General features: G+C 45.5%; 1 protein-coding gene across 14 annotated transcripts in view; it reads right to left on the reverse strand.

Moving 5' to 3' along the window:
* LOC116940200 (protocadherin-15) overlaps positions 1 to 15,735 on the reverse strand; it is a 112,212-nt gene that overhangs the window by 17,417 nt on the left and 79,060 nt on the right. For 13 of the 14 annotated variants that reach the window (XM_076065606.1, XM_076065599.1, XM_076065593.1 and 10 more), the window contains 10 exons: positions 15,243 to 15,322; positions 14,360 to 14,453; positions 13,931 to 14,059; positions 12,592 to 12,897; positions 10,442 to 10,660; positions 7,949 to 8,065; positions 6,834 to 6,974; positions 6,451 to 6,563; positions 4,747 to 4,856; positions 735 to 875 (listed from right to left, as the gene is read on the reverse strand). In XM_076065606.1, coding sequence (XP_075921721.1) covers positions 735 to 875; positions 4,747 to 4,856; positions 6,451 to 6,563; positions 6,834 to 6,974; positions 7,949 to 8,065; positions 10,442 to 10,660; positions 12,592 to 12,897; positions 13,931 to 14,059; positions 14,360 to 14,453; positions 15,243 to 15,322 — 1,450 coding nt within the window. The remainder of the gene's footprint in view (positions 1 to 734; positions 876 to 4,746; positions 4,857 to 6,450; positions 6,564 to 6,833; positions 6,975 to 7,948; positions 8,066 to 10,441; positions 10,661 to 12,591; positions 12,898 to 13,930; positions 14,060 to 14,359; positions 14,454 to 15,242; positions 15,323 to 15,735) is intronic. The other variant, XM_076065605.1, reaches the window with a different exon arrangement.

Consider the following 15,735-nt stretch of genomic DNA (forward strand, 5'->3'; position numbering starts at 1 on the left):
ACTTTGAGGCAGCCGGGTGGCACAGTGGTAACATTGATGACCCAGAAGCCCTGAGTTAAATCCCTGAATTCCTGAACACTTTCTGCGTGGAGTTTTTATGTTCTCCCCCCTGTTCTATATGGGGTTTCCTCTCAGTTCTCGAGATTCCTCCAATAGCTAAAGAGCATAAATTGTAACTGTTATTGGCCAAACATCCCAATGCTGAAAATATACCTGAAGATTACTCAATTGTGGTTACACACATCAATCATCGACCCTTACGAGTAGACTAATGCCCACTTGCAGGCCAGGTACTGAGTCACCTTTTGCCACACAGGGACAGCTGTCACTGCGGGTCCCCTTTCCAATGTTTTTTTTTGTAAAGTACGAGTTCATTGGGCATTTCTCATCAAGCGCTCTATCAACGTTATGTTATGCTCAATTGAGCACTGCGGTGGTGCTCATCGTGTTTCCAGCCGTGAGCCAATTGTGGGAATTCCACATTCTTACGGTATGACGGGTCTACCCATGGGACAACCACGGGTGACTTCCCCACAAAGTGGTACTTGTTTCATCGACTCCAGAGGTAGGGACGATGGGCTGAGTCAACCCCCAACTAGGGAATGAATTCACAATCTTCCCATTGCGAGCCACTCGCTCTACCGTGGAGCCAGCTGGCCGGTTAAGTGCCATATTACTGCAATGAGCGTGATTGTACAGACGATCATGTTTCATAAATAAATGGAAAACCTCACAGCGAGAAGTGGAACGCAAGGCTGAGCGTCCGGTGGGGAGCGAGTCAGCCTGCACCTCCAGCTGGTACTGCGGAGTGCTCTCGAAGTCAAGTGGCTTGTTGGTTCTGATTACTCCGGTCTTGCTCTCAATAATGAATGTGTCTGCGGAGGAAGGAAAAAAATAACCCAAAGACATTATAGGAATAAGCAACGTAAGCACTCGATTTCAGTGGTGGATTGGGAGGGGAGGTTAAGAAATGAGACGTAACCTTCACACGCATTGCACAGCTGTTTTTTTGCCCGCTCGCATCTACAACGCTTACCTGCCATGTTCTCTTCCCAACCTCCAAGTCGCTTAAACTATCCTCCCCCATCCTGAACACGTTCCACCCAACGCAAACATTTAATCACATCGACAACACTCGCCCGTCGTGTTTGCTTCCGGACCTGTGCATTTCTTCTCCTGTCTTGCCACGAAATTCCAAGCATCCATCTCAGACATATGGGGCCGTCCAAAAATGACGTCACGCGATTTTGGCCAATTTTTGACCCCCCCCCCCCCTCGTCACACGGCTTCACAAAAATTTCAGACACCCCTCAAATATGACGTCACAAAGCTCTGCCCCCCACCCCCCCTAAAACCATATTTCCATTTTGAAAATAAAACATACTTCAAATCGCTTTAAAATATTGTCATTGTAGTGCGTATTTAATGTGGCGCTGCACTCTGATGTTGTAGGAGAAAACATGTATTAAAAAGGAGGCGTTGGAAAGCTGAAATTTTGCATAAAATTCACTTGAAAATATTCATCGTCTAGCTAAAACTGCAGATGTTCAGAATATGATATTGAAATTCTCTTATAATTATCAAATATTTAAAGTAATTATAACTATAAAAAAATACTTCAAACTTTGTAATAGAACGAAGCAAAATGGAGACTACAATTATAACAATCACATATTCATTCCACAGAATGAAAAGCCCTGGTAGAATCATTAGAATCAAAATGCTTAATAACAATCATTAAAAAAATGTACACAATTTATGCTTCTCCATTCTCCCACAGTTCCGGTCCACAGCTGGGTGGAAGAGTCGCTACGAGGCTCGCCGTCGGTGCGCGATGATCCCGTCGTCAGATAGCGCCCGCAGCTCGTTAGCTGGCTGCAGTTCCTCACTCTCGTCTTGGTTCCCAGCCGGTGCCGCTCGGTGTGCGTGTGGGTCGAACCCACGGCGCGCTCGCTGGCGCCGACACTCTCGCTCACGGGCGGCCGGTCAGGCTCTTTCCCCTGCTGGATGAGCCGAGTCGGCACAACGCTTGTCCGCTGGCAGCTGTCACCCTTGCTCGGTGGAGCCGGTTCTCTGTGATGCTGGCTTGGTCGTTGCTTGGCGCTTTCCGCCCTTTCCCCAGGTTGATTGCTTGTCGTCGCTCGGCACTCTTTCCCTCTCATTTCTCTTGCTCTCTCCTTGATCGTGCAGCTGCCAGCTTCACACGGACACCCGCCCTTACTTCAGGGCTGCGCTTTGTCGTTGCTGCTCAACTTTCGTGCTCTTCACCCTCCTTCCAGGAGGGCTCTTGCTGTGAGCTGCTCGTCGCTGGCTGGATCACTCGCTCTCAAAACTTGAAAATTGTATTTGCACACCTCTTACACAACGCTGATAGCTTAGTACGATACAGCTTATCGCAATCCTCGATTCCGCAAGCGACTTAAAACATCAGAATGAATGTAGAATAAAACTTTCAGCGATACTCTGTCGGTCAATGCCGAACTCAGCTCTTAACAACGCATCGTCCCTTCTCTCTGTGAGACACGACACCCATGGTTGATCTCGAGGCCATGCCCCGGAGCCAGCCTGCCCCTTTGCAAGACTCTTGTCATTCGCAGCGCTCCTCCTTGCAGAGCTGTCCCGAGCCGAGCTTAAAATGTGTGTGTGTCGTGTTGCTGTTTATATCTGAAAATGTCTCCCCTCGGTGCGTCTCTTGCGAGGAAAAAAAAAACAGATGCTTTCTCCGTCATGCTCTCCCCCCCGCGGCCGCGCCTGATTGCCCCCTCTTCCCTTGGTGACCCCGGGTGGGCTGCTTTACATCAAATTGGTGTTTGTTTGCACTCCCAACCCCTCTCTTCGTGGTGTCTGCTAAGGGAGGGGACGCACCTTTCATACGTATTTATGGCTACTATGTGTTTGTGTCAATTTTTGGAAGACAAAGGCGGCCGGGGAGGCTCTGATTCCATGGAATACATATTATCTGGTCGTGCGTGTTTGACCTATTTTCTTGTATCTCTTTTGAGTTACCCTAGGTCTAATCTCTTGTGATTATTATTTGGTTTATGTTTAACCAGGATTTGTAATGTCATTAGATGTTACCTCCGGTATTCCAAGGGTTTGCCAAGCTTTGTTATAAGTCTGTGTCACCAGGGATCGGTGTTTTATTCTCGAGTAAAATTTTGATATCCCGAAGCTGGAGATATAACCAAGCCCTCAACTTTCTTGACTGCCAGAATTCACATTCCTTGGTTCTCTTGGTGAAGTTACATAGATAGAAATGTACAATAAGAAACAATATGTGAGTTGAATAAGGGTGAAATAAAATAAGTAATAATAAAGCCACTAATATTGACTGCAGTCTATCATGTCGACTAATTCTTATAGCCAAGCTTAAACTTTTTCCGTACAAAAAAAATATATCAGTTATAATGTCCGTTTGCCCTGTGCTCTGTGTCCGTGCCTGTGATTCTGGATGTTTGTTTGTGAACTGCCCAAAGTGCCAAGCAAGTCATGGCATGCGGTCCTTTGGCAATCTGGAGATTCTGCAGATCGTCGTTAACCTCCCTTTGCCCCGGAGTTTATTATTTAATGGCCTTTTACGACCTCCAGATGCTTGGTGCTTGTGGGAGGTAGCGGGTTTGAGGGTGTATTTATTTATTTATTTTATCGATTATTTTTATTATTAGAAAAATATGGCAGAATTATTTTTAATATACATTTTTGGAAAAAGGCCTATATATACAACACTCCCCAGTGGCGATGTTTTCATACGTCCCACCAGGTACTCATTTGAGGCTGAGTCGACCTTAGGGGAAGTCCAAGACCGGTTCAGATAATTGTTACTGGTGTAATAAACAACTTCCAGAACGATTCCTGTAAGGGTGCTTCTTTTATATTCTTGATTCTTTCGGTAAAGTCACCACGTAGAAGGGAAACAATAAAATAATACAAATATAAAACAATAAAATTCTCACGACGTTTCCACTGCAACACAAGCAATCATCATCAGGTGTGAAAACCACAGCAAGAAAACCACAACCGTAGCACCGCACAGCCTTTGCTCCTTCCCTCTCCGGGTAATTTCCCTTCTCACAACGCCATGGACGAGGCGTCTCTCTCCGGTCCGCTAGCGAGGTTCGCTCCGCTCCCCCGGCTTCGCCGCTGGTTGGCGGCGTGCCGGAGAGAAGAGACGGGCTTCGCTTGGGAACAAGCCACGTGGTCGGTGGCGAAGAGAGGAGATGGCGAGCAGCGACGCAGTCCAGACCCAAGGCTTCCCACACCGACCACGAGTCCCTCCCCCGCCTCTCCTTATATTCACCCCGGCGGAGCTAGGCTCCGCCTCTAGCCACGCCCCCTCGTGGAACCTTCCCGATGGTTCCCGAAGCGTCCCTCTCGGCTCCGCCCGTCACCTTTGGCCCAGATGTTGTTCCCTCTCAGGATTGGATGGTGATTACATAATAATGCCTGTACCCAGTTACCCTCTGGCAACCACTGGATGGTGCATCTCTCATTACACTGGTATTGGCCGTACCCGGGAAGCAAACTTGGGTCGCCGGGTTTGTAGTGCAGCGCTCTAATCGATATGCTACCGCTCTCCAAAAGACAAACAACAACAACAACGACCGCCGTTCGCCACTAAGTGGCGGTGACGTCACCACGACGCTTGTGCCAGGCTATGTGCACCCTGAGGCCACGTGAAGTGTCGAACGCCCGCTGGCAGGAGGTCACGGGGCAAACACACACACACAGACACGTGCGCAGACTAACCCCCATTGTTGCCAGCGGTGATTGAGTAGGTGATGGTCTGGTTAATGGCCGACGCTGTCACCATGACAACACTTGTGCCAATAGTAGCGTATTCACTGATGGGCTCCGACCTACACACACGACAAGACCTCTATTTAGTAGTCAGACGGCGTAGATTCAACACAAACAGATAAATGCAAACTTTTGATTTAAAGCTTTTGTGACTGCAGGGATTCATATTATTGGTTCTTTCGGTAAAGTCACGTAGAAGGGAAACAATAAAATAATAAAAATATAAAGCAATAAAATTCTCACGACGTTTCGACTGCAACACAAGCAATCATCATCAGGTGTGAAAACCACAGCAAGAAAATTTGAAAAAAGTGACGTTTTTTTCCTAACGTTAGCACCACGGAGAGCGATTTGGCACTTTTATCAAATTTTCTTGCTGTGGTTTTCACACCTGATGATGATTGCTTGTGTTGCAGTCGAAACGTCGTGATAATTTTATTGTTTTATATTTTTATTATTTTATTGTTTCCCTTCTACGTGACTTTACCGAAAGAACCAAGAAAATGCAAACTTGTCAAACATAAAGTGATTCATTGTGTAGAGTTTTGAATGATTGTAAAACTATGCGCGGGTTTGGTCTTAACCTCTGTCATCGCGAGTTTGGTAAACATTGCTCAATCAATCAATCTTTATTTTACGTGTCAATATAGCCCTCAATAAAATAGGCATCAGTCAAACATTACAACAGAACGGGAACAGTCAAAGAGAATAAAGCAACGAGAATTAGAAAAACCCGTCACGACCTCAGCAGCTAACACCGACTGAGAAAATTGCTGCGTCAATCTGGCACGACACTCGTTCTCACGTGTAATATTCTCCACAGATTTTTTCCATAAGATTATCAAATGTTTTTAATATTTTAAAAAAAACACACTTGCTAAGCATAAGCGGCCAGAAAAAAAAAAAACCCCACTGCATTGAAATCGATTCCACAATTGTTAATATTCTCCAAGTCTATTGCAACACCATCTTATTTTGATAATTGTGGTGTTCCATTGTCAAGATCAAGACGTCGTCATGGCCGAAGCCGCACTTCCCCGCTACCAGCGCACACTTCCCACCGCCAGATCCCGCGGCTGCTGCACGATGTATGTATGTTGAACTTATTTCGCACCGTATGTAAACCACCCGTGCTTGAAAGAAATTAGTTTATAATCTATATTTAAAAGTGCATAGCTCCAGTGGCTTCCCACTATCGGAAGGAAGAGCGTTATGGACGGCCGCAGAAGCGCATCTGAAAGTGCACACAATACAGTGACCGTCTTTGGTTTGCCAAAAGCTGCTGATGCTGCGAAGATGACTGGAAAAGTCAATCGACACGCAGCAACCTCCAAGCTCTGCCTTGATCATCTGCTCGTCGGTTGGCACTAACACAATGCCCCAGGATTTTAGCCAAACACCGTGTCGTGTATCGTATGAGATGTTAGCTTTGCGTGGTGGCGTGAGATTGACTGGTCAGATTTTTTTGTTTTTGTCCAGCCCTGGCAACAGCTACCTTAGCATCTGAATGGATCTGGGGGAGGTTGCGGGCAACGGGTTAAATCTGTTCTCTTCTGCTTATGCGTTGCTTATCCTGTCTCGCCATTAAACCCCTAGATCTCTTACCCAAGATGTGCTGCAGTGTGTTGATGGCACATGTGTATTGGTGTGTACCTGTATTCCTCTTGTGTGAAGCGAGGGATGACAGAGGGCTGCAGCACAGTAATGGTGACTGTCGTGCTACTGGTCATAACGGGATCTCCTCCATCGAGAGCCAGCACAACCAGCTAACGAGAAACACACACGGATGTAAAGCGATACAGTAAAACGTAGGACACCACCTTTGTCAATGAACCAAACTCGGACACATTTCTCAGTCGGCCTGGGTCTATCGGAGCTGCGTGGATTTTATGTTATTAAGTTCAAAAACACATTACCGGTGCCAGATCTCGGAACAAATACGTTCCTGCCACCTGAACACGGATGCCAATTCCTGGACTGTCCAGGTGAGACTTAGGTCCAACCCAGTCATGTAGAAACCTGGTGGAGAGGCACACCTTGAAATTGGTGTTGGGATCCTCATTGAGGTTGACTTTGGTCAGGATGCGTCCAGTGTTCTCCTCCACCATGAAGAGGTCAGCAGAGCCGCTGGACTGGGCTTCATCAACTGCGTACTGTATCACACCTATACCGCCATACTGGACACACACACACGTGCACAAAGACAAAGTGCCCCCCCCCTCCCACGCCAAATAGCCTACACAGACTGTTGGGGCAAGTGCTGCTCGCAAGCAGCTGTGAAGACTGGAATAGCAATCGATGGGTTTGTGTTCCAGCATCATACCCTCCCCAGCGTCAATGTTTGCTCATCGCAACACATACTCATTTAATTCCGAGTTGACCTAAGAGAGGTTCAGATATTTGACACTAATGTTAGCCATGGCTGGGATTTGAACTTGAGCCACCAGACGGCAGCACAAAACTCTTCTCTTTGTGCTTTCTCCTTCTTCCCTCGGACGGGCTCTACTTTGGAATTCCTTCCCATTGTCTTATTTCCCAAGCTCCTATCATAAAAAAGCTTGCTCAATTGAAGAAGCACATTAACTCTCATCTATTACAACTTTGATAGTGCTCTCTGTTGCTGGCCGCTTGACGTTTTGGGCCCACGAGGAAGTGAGGGTTGGGGGATCACTGCACAAATGTTGTGAAACTCCTTTGCCGTGGGTACTGCTCACCAGGAGAAGGCAGTACCGCAAGTAGACCAATTGCCATCTGTTTCCATCTATACGGGGACGGTGTTTCCCCCCTTGTGTGCGTGTGTTTTCTCCGAGTGCTCAGGTTTCCTCCCACATTGGCTGAAAACATCGGAATATATAGAGGGCCACAAAGCTTTGGCAATTGTTGGTTTTGGCACACTGCATGGCTGCTGGCTTCCCGCTCGTCTGTGGTTCCCCGCACCTCCGAGTCATTCTCTGCGACAGCGAGTGACTACTTTGTGGGTTACAAGTTGAAGTTATTAAAATGACTATTTATTCTCACCTCACTGATACCAATTCCTTTTTCTTACAACCGCTGTTCCCACACCACAATGGGGTTGGCCGTACGTCAGTGCGAAAGCCTAACTTGAACATGGCACGTGGATCTAAAGCAAAGAGCTCCAAGTCGTACGTACAGGAGGGTCCGGATCTCGTGCGAGCACAGAGATGATGTATGTCCCTCGATGTGCATCCGGAGCCACCAGGCCCGTCTGGTCCAGCATCGTGAAATTCGGGGCAAAGTCATTCATGTCCTGCCACCAGAGGCACCATTTCAAGTTAAATGACAAAATCATTGCAAGCGCATCGATAATATTGTTGCAGAAAATAAAACAGTGTTGGAGAATATTCTATTAGTATTGGAGAAGCAGATTTTTTGCATTAAAACTAAGTAGTGGTCAGGGGCCCGAGTACCGAACTGCTTACACAATTCTATACATTGCGTAGGCCAAGATTTGTCCATAATCGATTCCCTACGGGATTTACGCAAGGGGACTGCGTATATTTCCGTGAGATCCTACGGGCGGCCTACGGGCAGCAGCAAGCAGCCTTAAGTCAGTCATTACTCAACTGATGCCCACACACACCCACACTCTCACAAGCACATGCACACAGACACACGCCATCACACATACAAAATATCCCCCATATAGCCTTAACAGACTGTAGGGGCAAGTGCTGTTAGCGAGCACCTATGAAGGCCGGAACGGTACACGAGGGGGTGGGTGGCCAGCACCACGCCCGACCGCCTTTGCCTCCCTAGTGGCAATGTTTACACACTGCACCAGGTACTCATTTGAGGCTGAGTCGACCTAGGGGAAGCCCGAGACCGGTTCAGGTAATCGTCACTGGTGTTGGCCGTGAGCGGGAATCGAACCCGGGTCGCCAGGTTCATAGCGCAGCGCGCTAACCGCTACACTATCGCTCCCACATCACACATCACACTGACACACGCAGAGACACACGCCATCACACATAACATGCAGACACATGCACACAAAAACACACGCACACACTCAACACACAAGTGCATGTGGGAACAATTGCAGACAAATAGACATAATTAATATCCCCCATATAACCATTTAACAGACACAGCACACAATAGATACACACAAACACAAAACAAATGCACACACACACATAAACATTCCCTAGCAGAGTAACACACTCGAACAATTACGTGCACGCACTCTCACACACTCACACAAATATATACACTTAAAAAAAGCGATTAATAATATTCATATCATATGTGCAACGTACAGTCCCCATGATACTACACTGATACTAGTGGTGTCAAAATTGGCCTCTTTGGAGGAGGAGCAAACTCCGGACCAGTTTCAACATGCATGGTCTCGGCAAGAGTCAGGCTTGCTTATAAAGACTTCCACACAGACGACCATGTGGCTGACGGGATGTGTAAATAAATATACATGTTTTATTTTTTCAATGTGGAGAGACAAATATTGGGAAGGGGCATATAGCCTGTTATATTTGGTTGCTTATATTCCCCACGACGCTTATGAATATTATTGTAATTAGAGGTTGCTGCCCGGGTTAAAACGCAGACTCTCAGCGATAAAGCCTTGTTAAATGACTGCATCAACTGTTGTGATAAATCAGCCTCACTCTAATCTGTGATGGAGATTTTAAGTTTAAGCACAGTTGCCAAGCACTGGCCCAAAGGCACAACACGTCGTTATGCAAGCATTATCAAAGCCATCTTTGATCGTGCACTTTTGCAATGTTATTGAAAATGTTAATTTATAACACATTCAATACAGCCTGCCCCGTTTTCTTGGCATTTTCACAGATTCTGATTAATAGACAGTAAAATATTTAAATGCTAGTTCATAAAGCCTGTCTTCGCCAGGCAAAAGTTTTCAATAAATATAAGAAATAACCTGATATGATCTTTGACAACTTTTATCTACGATCCGACACTAACAACTGCTAACAAAATCTGTATTTTTTGCACACAAAAAATAAATTGTTGACGACTTGATTCAACTTCTTATATCTAAAAAGATCTACCCATCGGGAACCGCTGAATTTAAAGATTCCGTTCTATTGTTTTTTATTAGAAAAAAAAAATTATGAACTTCATATTCTATGAGGGGAAACTCCTATCTTTTACCGTATTCGAATTATTCAGATTTGAAAGTCATAAAATGTGTATTATTTCATTAAAACCCGCTTTAATCCGGAATATCTAAAAAACAATAAAAGAGAGAGCAATGGTTCTCGCTGTAATATAATTTGTTGTTTAATATGCTATATCAAACGAAAAAAACCGCAAACTTATACTTTTAATGGTTTCTGAATGACACGCACAAAGATGTTTATGGGGCACTTAAAATCGACATTTGGGGGTGTTAAAATGAAAAATCTCGGATTTGCAGATCGGTCCTGTTGTTTGTGTTCTAAAAGTTACATATGTACCATTTTCACCTTGTCGAGAAGTACGTACCTAAGAGATTTTTGAGAAATACAGATTCAGGTCTTCATTTATACAGAAGATTACATTTGTAAACAGCATAATCGTTAGAAATGTTTTACAAAAAGTGCCTGACCATTTCTATGGGGAGAAAATTAGCTACCCTGAGTGCGTATGCGCTAATTCACACCTTGATGTTGACGTAGACCGTTGCAAGGGATGTGAGGTTGCTGTTATATGCGTCAATAGCCTTGACCAGTAGGGTGTATTTATGTCCTGGTGTTGTCTCATAATCAAGGGACTGGAGAACAGCCAACTGGCCGGTGATATCATCCACAGAGAAGAGCTTACTCATCCCAGCAGTTAGCAGTTGGTATCTGGTGCTTGCATCCATATCTGCATCTGAAGCCTGCGAATAAACAAAGCAAAAGTTGAACAACACTTAATCTCATCACAATTGCCAGACAACCCAGAGAGCGAGTCTACATACGAAGCAGCTAATCTGTATGTCATAACATAAATAACTAAGCAATTAATTCACTTCCTTCAAATATCTGTCCCTCAACGTTTTACACATCCCATGAACCATGCAGCATTTTGGGAGTGCATCATTTGAGCAGCATTGGTTCAAAACAAGAAAACTATTGACAGTCAGTATCTCATCAGCAGAGCCAGGCTTGCTTGAACCAATGTTGGTTAAGCTGCCATATGTTGTATAGGTAAGCACCCATTTTAATAGACGCAGGCCCTGGTTTGACATAAAACCATGAAAGATGCAACACAAAATAAAATGTTTGGCCATTGTGGGGAATAAGTAAGAACATACATGATCAGCCAATATGGCTCCTTTTAACACGTAGGCTTTCGCGACCAATATCATCCATAATTTACGTTTTTTGGGTTAGATGGCGTAAATATAAATGTGTCGTTAAACCCGCCACAACCTGACACAGTCAATTATTAAGGTTTTCACGTAAACAGAACATTGTAAATGTTGTGGATTTGCTCTCCAACACACCAGTGTGCTGTACTAGTAACGAATTGCCATTGTTCTGTTTACGTGACAAACCTTTACTAATTAGCTGTGTCGGGTGGTGGCGGGTTTAACGACACATTTATATTTATGCCATCTAACCAAAAAAATATATATCTATTATGAATATGGCTCCTTGTATGTGTGTGTTGTGCATCCAGAGGACTCCTCCGAGTCCGTTCCAGCAATTTCAATGAACGAGGAGGCAATTGAAAGCTGTTGGCTTTCAAGTGAGTGGCTTTTGTGAATGTGTTAAAGGGTTGTATAACACATTTGAGCTCGGACCCAATATTTGGATTATCAGCCCAGATGCTAATAATCTTCTGCCAATTACGATAGTCCAGCGCAACATGAGCCCTGTGTTAAACTTATAGAAGAGATAACTGTTGTGTGTGTATGTATATGCATTTTGCAACTGAGCCACTTTCATCACAAACCTACTTGTTTATGCTTGTTGTGGTTGGTGTTGTTTTCATTGTGTTTATTAGGACCCAACACTTGATATTGTTTGATCGTGTGCTTTTGAGTCATCAAATTAAATTAATCAAATTGCTCGGAGGAACATTAACTCCGTCAAAGTATTTTCCCACTATTTAATATCAGCGGATTTCCCCACCAGTATCTCATATCTCAAGGGCAACCACTTAAAGAAAAAAGTTCTTCTCTAAACAAAAGTCAAAGCGATTTTCTGATCGAATGCTCTTCTGTATACTAAAAACGTAACTATTTTGTTATTTACCAGTTAAAGCCTACTGAGCTAATAGCTCTTTTTCAGAAACGACCTGGCCACAAATGATAGCTCAAGGAAGTGACTCATCATGTGGAAATATATAGAAGCAGAATAATCTAAACGCATGTTTATAAATGTAGAGGAAACAATCGGTTGACCACGAGAAATATCCATGTGGCCACGGGGCGAACATGCAAACTCCAACTATACAGGTGTCAGGGTCGGGATAAAACCCACGACCTCTTGCATACCAGGCAAGAGAGATAACATCTCACCACCCAGTGCCCCTTTCTATCGTGGACAGTTTAAAGCCAGAACTGGAAATTCCACATTGCTATGGCATGGAGTGAGTCTATCCATAGGACAACCACTGTTGATTTTCTCCAGAAAGTGCCACTCATTTTCTCAACCCTGGAGGGATGATGAGCTGAGTCAACCGCCAGCCTGGATTTGACCTCTCAACTTTCCGATAGCGAGCTGTTCGCTCTACTCCTGAGCCACATGGCTCTATAAACAAGGCATTTAATATACCGTATATTAGCCTTAGTAGATGGACACGCTCACAGCTTCACCACACCTCGAGACGCAGAACGAGCTGACCCGGAGAGCCATTCTCCGGCACGGTGACATTATAGACGCTCTGGCTGAAGATGGGCGGGTTGTCATTCACGTCCAGCACAGAGATGGCGAGCGGGAGGCTGGTGTGACGAGGGTACAGCGCACGGTCGCTGGCCACTACGGTCAGCATGTAGGTCTCCTGTTTTTCTCGGTCCAAGGCCACCTTTGTGTATATGCTCCCGTTGGCCATGATCGCAAACACAGCCGCATAGTTGTCCAGGCTATACACCACCTCCCCATTCATCCCTGCATCTTTATCGGTTGCCTGAGAATAAAACGAACGTGCTTCTAAACAGGAACAATGATGCATTAATGCAAAAAAAAACACGCATTTCAACTCTCATTGGCCAAACATCCTCATTGTGACAAAGCACACATTTGGGATTACACATAGCAACATCACCCCCTTCTGAGGTAAATTGGCAAGACCCTCCTGAAAAAAGTGTCTTGAGACTCAGTGAGGCTATTGTATGTATGTATATTAAACTTCATTCACACCATATGTAGCTAACCGTGCTAAGGAGGAAGGAAAACAATCTAAACATAAAAAGCAGTAAAAAAAGTTTTGAATCTAGATTTTAAACAGCATAGCTCCAGTGGCTTCCTAATTTCAGAAGAGAGAGCGTTCTAGACGGCCGCAGAAGCGCATCTGAAAGTGTGCGATGCAGTAACCATTTTTGTCCAATGACTAAGCCAAAAGCCGTTGTGAGGATGACCGGAGTGTCACGTGATGGTGGTTTATGCTCCTTGACGAGATCAGCGAGGTATTGTGGTTCATTTGTGGAAATAACTGTGTGTAATGAATGCGTAATAACAATAACAATGCTCTCATCATGCCAATAAACCATATGCTGGCAGGAACTGTAAAAAAAATGCATACGTGTGAAAAATGATAACAATATTTTCGTGCAAATAGCATCTAAGTCATAATTTTTCACCCTTTCTGACTAAGGTTGACAGAGTTAATGCTTTTGCTCTGTCCGTCTGTTACAGGGGGGGTACAATGACTCTCATAAAGATGAACCTATATCAATAAAATGTTGTCTTAAGTTATGCTGCAATTAGAGACTCACACTACACACAACCCGGCAAAATTGATCAAAGGGTTGCTCAAAAGTCAGCGATGAAAAACTATCGTGAATTACATATTCATCTTCGCACCATTGCATATTGTATAGTTAAAACACCCATGGTATTAACCAGGGTGGCTTGCCAGATTCGAACTGCGAACCCACTCGTGGCCAACACGGCACCGCTGGGCCATGTCACCGCCCCCCAAATTTGTAAGCGCTTCTCACCCGGACTTGCCCAACAAAGACACCGGTTCTTCCCTCGTATACGGAGAAGTTTGTTGGCATCAGAGGATCGAAGGTGGGGTCATTATCATTGACATCCGTAACAAGCACCGCTACCGTAGCTGTTGAGGTCTGTGAGCACGCACGCGCACACACACACAATGTCATGTAAAACCAAACACGACAGCGACTCAACCAGTTAAATTTGTAGTGCCCTGAACTCACTTGTGTACCTCATCATGAGCACTGGGTGAGGCTGGTGACAGAATGGCAGCCAAATGAGAGAACACGGTGTGGGGAGGCCTTCATCCAGCAGTGGATAAGCAATGGGTGGTGATGATGATTAAATGTGATCGCAATAGAGGTAATACATGAAGGGGTAGTGATGGGGGCCGGAAGGTTATGTGCTGATGGATAAGACAGCTCGCTGACCCCATTAGGATGTCCGTCAGATGCCGTTAGGATCAGCTGGTACTGGTCCCTTGTCTCACGGTCCAAAGACTTCCACAGGGACAGAATTCCAGTGCTGAGGAACAAAGGGGGGCAAGCTTAACCCTCAAGACGAGCACATACGATGAACAAAGCAACAGTATTCATCAGTTACCATCCTATGGGCTCACCCAGATCCGGAGGAACGCTGCTGGCAAACAGTGGAATCATGTGGCTGTCCAGAATAAACACCTCATTGGAGACCCAAACGTCACACCTCCTGGCTTTGACATTCCTCCTCGAAGACACTGGTGGAACCGTCAACTGCATCAGAGCAGCAACAGGCCGATGTGCACATCTTCATAAAGTGGACAATTAAAGACAAGCCGCAGGAGTGTGTTATTGTGGCCATGCCACCCAAACTACAGACCATGCAGTAAACCACTGTGGTCTGCACGCCTTCATTGGAGGAGGAGGAGGAGGAACAGAAAAGCTCCACGAACTCTCTCCTGAAGCCCTCTCGTGGCTAGCAGACCACGACTTGGGCATTTCTCTCCCGAACACATTGATGCCACACACAACAATAGAATAGTCTCTCCAAGTGGCTTGCAGGTGTATCCAGCCAGGGAACCCCGCACGAGTTGAACACCTGTCAGTGAGACTACTCCACCCAGCGTCCCACCAGGCTGGATAAAATGAATACCGTATTGTGGGGCAAGATCAACTGTGGTTGTCCTCTGGAGAGACTCGCCCCCCGTCATAGAAATGTGGAATTTGCACCACTTGCTCAGGGCTGTAAGCAGGAGGGCGAGTACAGCGTCAATGCTCACTCGAGTCGCAGGAGATCGCTGCGACGCGACGATCGTGTGGCTAAATGTGCGCCCACCTGGAGTTGAGGTAGAAAGCTCCGTCTGGGTTTCCACTCTTGATGCTGTAGACGATCGGGTCGTTTTCACGGTCAACGGCCTGAGCGAAAACGACACAAGACCACCAGGTTGATCTGTCGTGGGGGTGTGGGTGAAAATTACGGTGGTGGTATTTTTAATTATCACAATGCTTCTAATCAGGGATTATTCCGCACCTAGGATTAGCATCATTGGCTACGTACAGTGTGAAAGAAGTTCAACATACATACACGGGTACATACATGGGGGGGGGGAGGCATAGAGGAAAATGTTTCAGGCATGAAGGGAGAAGTGCTACAGGCACGGGTTAAAGCTTCGACAGCAAAGCACGTACGGAATTGACGGATATGGGAGTTGTGGTGCATTGATTCCACACCTCTCAAGTCTACAGAACTTCCAACTTCCATCTCTGTAATACCCTTATTCATGCCTTGAGTCGCATATGGGCTATTGCAACCCCACATTCCTCACTTC

The sequence above is a fragment of the Petromyzon marinus genome, chromosome 8, assembly GCF_048934315.1.
Source record: "Petromyzon marinus isolate PM22_M1 ecotype Great Lakes invasive population chromosome 8, UKy_Petmar_22M1.pri1.0, whole genome shotgun sequence".
NCBI classification, from domain to species: Eukaryota; Metazoa; Chordata; class Hyperoartia; order Petromyzontiformes; family Petromyzontidae; genus Petromyzon; species Petromyzon marinus.